Source organism: Euleptes europaea, chromosome 11, assembly GCF_029931775.1.
Source record: "Euleptes europaea isolate rEulEur1 chromosome 11, rEulEur1.hap1, whole genome shotgun sequence".
Taxonomy (NCBI): Eukaryota; Metazoa; Chordata; class Lepidosauria; order Squamata; family Sphaerodactylidae; genus Euleptes; species Euleptes europaea.
Window position 1 is genome coordinate 31,073,307 of NC_079322.1, and position 3,573 is coordinate 31,076,879.

At 47.0% G+C, this 3,573-nt stretch overlaps 1 protein-coding gene across 1 annotated transcript; it reads right to left on the reverse strand.

The window, feature by feature from the left end:
- Positions 1-1,331: 1,331 nt before the first annotated feature.
- POMGNT2 (protein O-linked mannose N-acetylglucosaminyltransferase 2 (beta 1,4-)) lies at positions 1,332-3,333 on the reverse strand. Its single transcript, XM_056857762.1, has one exon. The coding sequence runs from the start codon at positions 3,262-3,264 to the stop codon at positions 1,528-1,530; it is 1,737 nt and encodes a 578-aa protein (XP_056713740.1). The 5' UTR covers positions 3,265-3,333; the 3' UTR covers positions 1,332-1,527.
- Between the last annotated feature and the right edge of the window lie 240 nt (positions 3,334-3,573).

Below are 3,573 nucleotides of genomic sequence, written 5' to 3' on the forward strand. Positions count from 1 at the left end.
TTTAATTATTTTTCTGTTGTTGTTTTTTCTGCTTTTATTATCAAGATCCTGAATCACTCCCAGAGGTTCTGGCTTTTACTTTGTCTCTTGACCACAATCAGACATTGGGTTGGATCCACTGGAAGAGCTCACAGGAGGTGTTGGCAAAGGAATCTAGCAAAATCGTCTCTTTGCCCCTATCCTGTTCACAGCTCATAGAAAAGGGTAGAAAAGAGGCAATTTTATTTGGTTCCCCATAGACATCACTGCCCTCCATCCTGTGGTGCATTCTGCTCGTGAGGCTCTCCCAATCCTTCCAGAGGAGTTTGGGATAAAGGACGGGTCGCTGGGAGAGGAGGAAAGATCCCCTCGGCCAGCACCTTCTGTGAACTCTTCTGATGGATCCAACCCACTGAATTTCCAAAAACAGCATGCTAATCTTCAAACTAGACCTAGTGCAGCTTTTCCAGAGGCACAAAAACTTCCACCTACAGAGTGCAACTTCAATGGCTCATCCCTCCCACAGCAGCTGAAAATACGCCTGCCCCCGAAACCCTACTTTTGGGGGGAGTCATGAAAGCCCATAGGCTGAAGTCTTTGTGCCTGCAGAAACAATGTGCTGGGCCCAACCCATTACCTTGTCGAAGGCTTTCATGGTCAGAGTTCATCAGTTCTTGTAGGTTATCCGGGCTGAGTGACCGTGGTCTTGGTATTTTCTTTCCTGACATTTCGCCAGCAGCTGTGGCAGGCATCTTCAGAGGAGTAACACTGAAGGACAGTGTCACTGTCCTTCAGTGTTACTCCTCTGAAGTTGCCTGCCACAGCTGCTGGCGAACAGGAAAGAAGATACCAAGACCACGGTCACACAGCCCGGATAACCTACAAGAACCATTACCTTGTGTTCACAATTATTCTTCTAACAGGTGTAAAACAAACCAATAATGCTAAAACTAAAATGCACGGAAAATTCACTCTTCACTAAGCTATAGCGACTCTTTTTAAAAAAATACCCATTTTAGGCTTCTTAAAGAAAGACAGAGTAGTTAAATTGGTTTCCAACAATTTAATGAATATTCTGGCACCAAATACTTTGCTCTGGGGTACAGGTGAAGGGGTTTTTTTTTTGGGGGGGGGAGAGGAGGAGTTCAAGTTAAACATTGGACAATACACAGAAATTGCCCATCCAGTGACATAACTAAATTCCAGCTTAAAGCTGGGGTTAAAATATTTTATCACGCAAATAAGAGAGATTCAAACATTTACCAAGGTTTACCAACAATTACCTGCCATTCGGATTGCCAGTTTATAGATTCATACCTGTAGGCTATTGTCAAAGACCATTAAAAAAAAAAAAAACCCTTTACACACCAACTGGAAATAATTCCACACAGGGAAGAGAAGACACACTGAATGCAATCGAATGGACACTTAGGCACTAACATGGTCTGTAGTCCTTTTCAGTTCTCTCAAGACTACAGAATGATTGGACCAGCTTGTTTCTCTTTAACCCACTTGCCGGGGCAGCGTCCCCCCAAACGGGGTGGCCGTTTACGTGCTACACAACAGCACGTCTGCAAAGGGTCCCAGGAGATTTTTGTTGAAAATGCAGCGAATCCACACCAGATAGTTCGTGAAGGGCTTGATGTTGTCCGAAAACGTATGATTCTGATGGGACAAGATGTAAGGCATGTACGTGTTTTCTCCTTGCTCTTGTATCCACACTTCATATTTCACCTCCCTGACTTTCAGGTATTTGAGGTTCCAAGGGATCTGCCAAGACACAGAGAGCTTCGCCTCAGTGGTTCCTTGGACAGAGGCCTGGCATTTGGCATCTCGGACTTTGCCCGGGTAGAGCCCGCTAGCCCACTTCTGTCTCTTGGGCCCAGGCTTCGATTTGACTGTTTGCCTGATCACTTGGATAAGGGAGGCAATGTTAATTTTTGTGTCCTGGTAGATCCGGAAAAGCCACTCTGGGTTTCGGCAACAGAGATGCCGGGGAACTTCGGCGCTTCTCATGATGCGGTCTTGTTCGGTTTTGTCTAAGTGAGCAATCCCGCCTTGATCCCAGGGCCTGTCTGGGTAGGTCACAGTGTTCTGCTTCTCAGTGTTGTGCCAGGCGATGTACTGAAGATCCATGCCTGGAAGCGTAGACAACGTTTTGTAAGGGGTGTAATGTTCAGGGTTGATAGCGTAAGGGAAGAGTTCTACAACAGTGGCTCCCCTTGGCAGGAAGAGAGACATTGCTAGCTGGGCTCCATGCATGCTAACTAGCATGGACGCATTGCTGATCAAGCGAACGATATCTGAAAACGTATGATCTTCTAGGGAAACTGTAATGGTTTTCATCTGAAACTCTTGGGCAAGCGCCAAGATAAGCTCTGCCTCATTTAGAATTAGTCTGTTTATAGTTCGGCTGAACACTATAATATATTCCTCATGAGGCATTCCTTCCGAGCTAACATTCAGCTTCTCCATCATGAACTTTGAGAACTGTCGGATCTCGTTGCCAGAGACCAGGATGTTGGCCTTTGGCCCCTGGGGCTGAACAAAGCCATACTGATACCATGTTGTGATTTTTGACAGTCCCACGTACGACTTGGTAAAGCAAAGGAGCCGCCCGAGGGTTTTAAGCTGCTCTCTCAAGAGCGGCTGCTTGTTACTCAGCAGTTTGTACAGCTCAAAGTGTAGCCCTTCCCCCCACCCTTCCATGAAAAACAACCGCGACTCCACATCCAAATCCGGGAACTGCTGCATGGTGTAGAAGATCGGGAGGAGATCATCGTGAAAGACATGCATCAAGTTGTCCGGATTGAACCGATTCACAATCAGTGCCACGTCGGGGACAAAAACCGGCTTTGGCATAAATTTCAATGCTGCAGCCGGCAGCTCTACAAAGTTGAAATACTGCGTGTTGTGGTCCTCCACGGAGGACAGATCAAGGAGGGCAGGCTGGAACCTTCTGGAGCCCAGGTTGGGAAGCATGACAGAGTAATTGCTGTGGAAGAAGACAAACTCCTCTGCCTCCGTGGAATAACACAGCGACTCGAAACGACAGATTCGATCGGTGTGCATCCTGCCGGTGCACACCATTCGGGTGCCATCTTCCACCAGGGCCTGGAGTGCAGCATGGTAGTCGACCCGGACCTGCAAGAGCTCCTGGGACTGGCGGGTGAGGACTAGCTCCTCTTCCAGCACAGAGATGTGGTCTCGCAGCTTGATATATTTCCACAGTACCGCTGCAAGGGCAGACACTAGCAAGGCATTGAACACAGCCGCTATGTTCATTCTTGACCAGAATCCTAGCAAGATGGCAAGTGGAGAACACCAAAGAAGAGGGGGGCATCATGAGTCCTCTTTGTCATAATGGAAGCAAAGACCTATGGGAAAAATAAAAAAAAACCAGAAAGCAGTTAGAATGCAACTTCTCACACTGTAAATGTTCATGAGTTTTTATGGGGTTCGTAAGGTCTTCAGCTTTCATGCATGGGAAGAAGGCATGCAGATAAAATTTAAAAATACCCTTGGGAACAGCTGCACTAAAACAACACGGAGTCCTCTCTAATTTTAGCCGTGCCACTTTCTGAGCAGAAAACA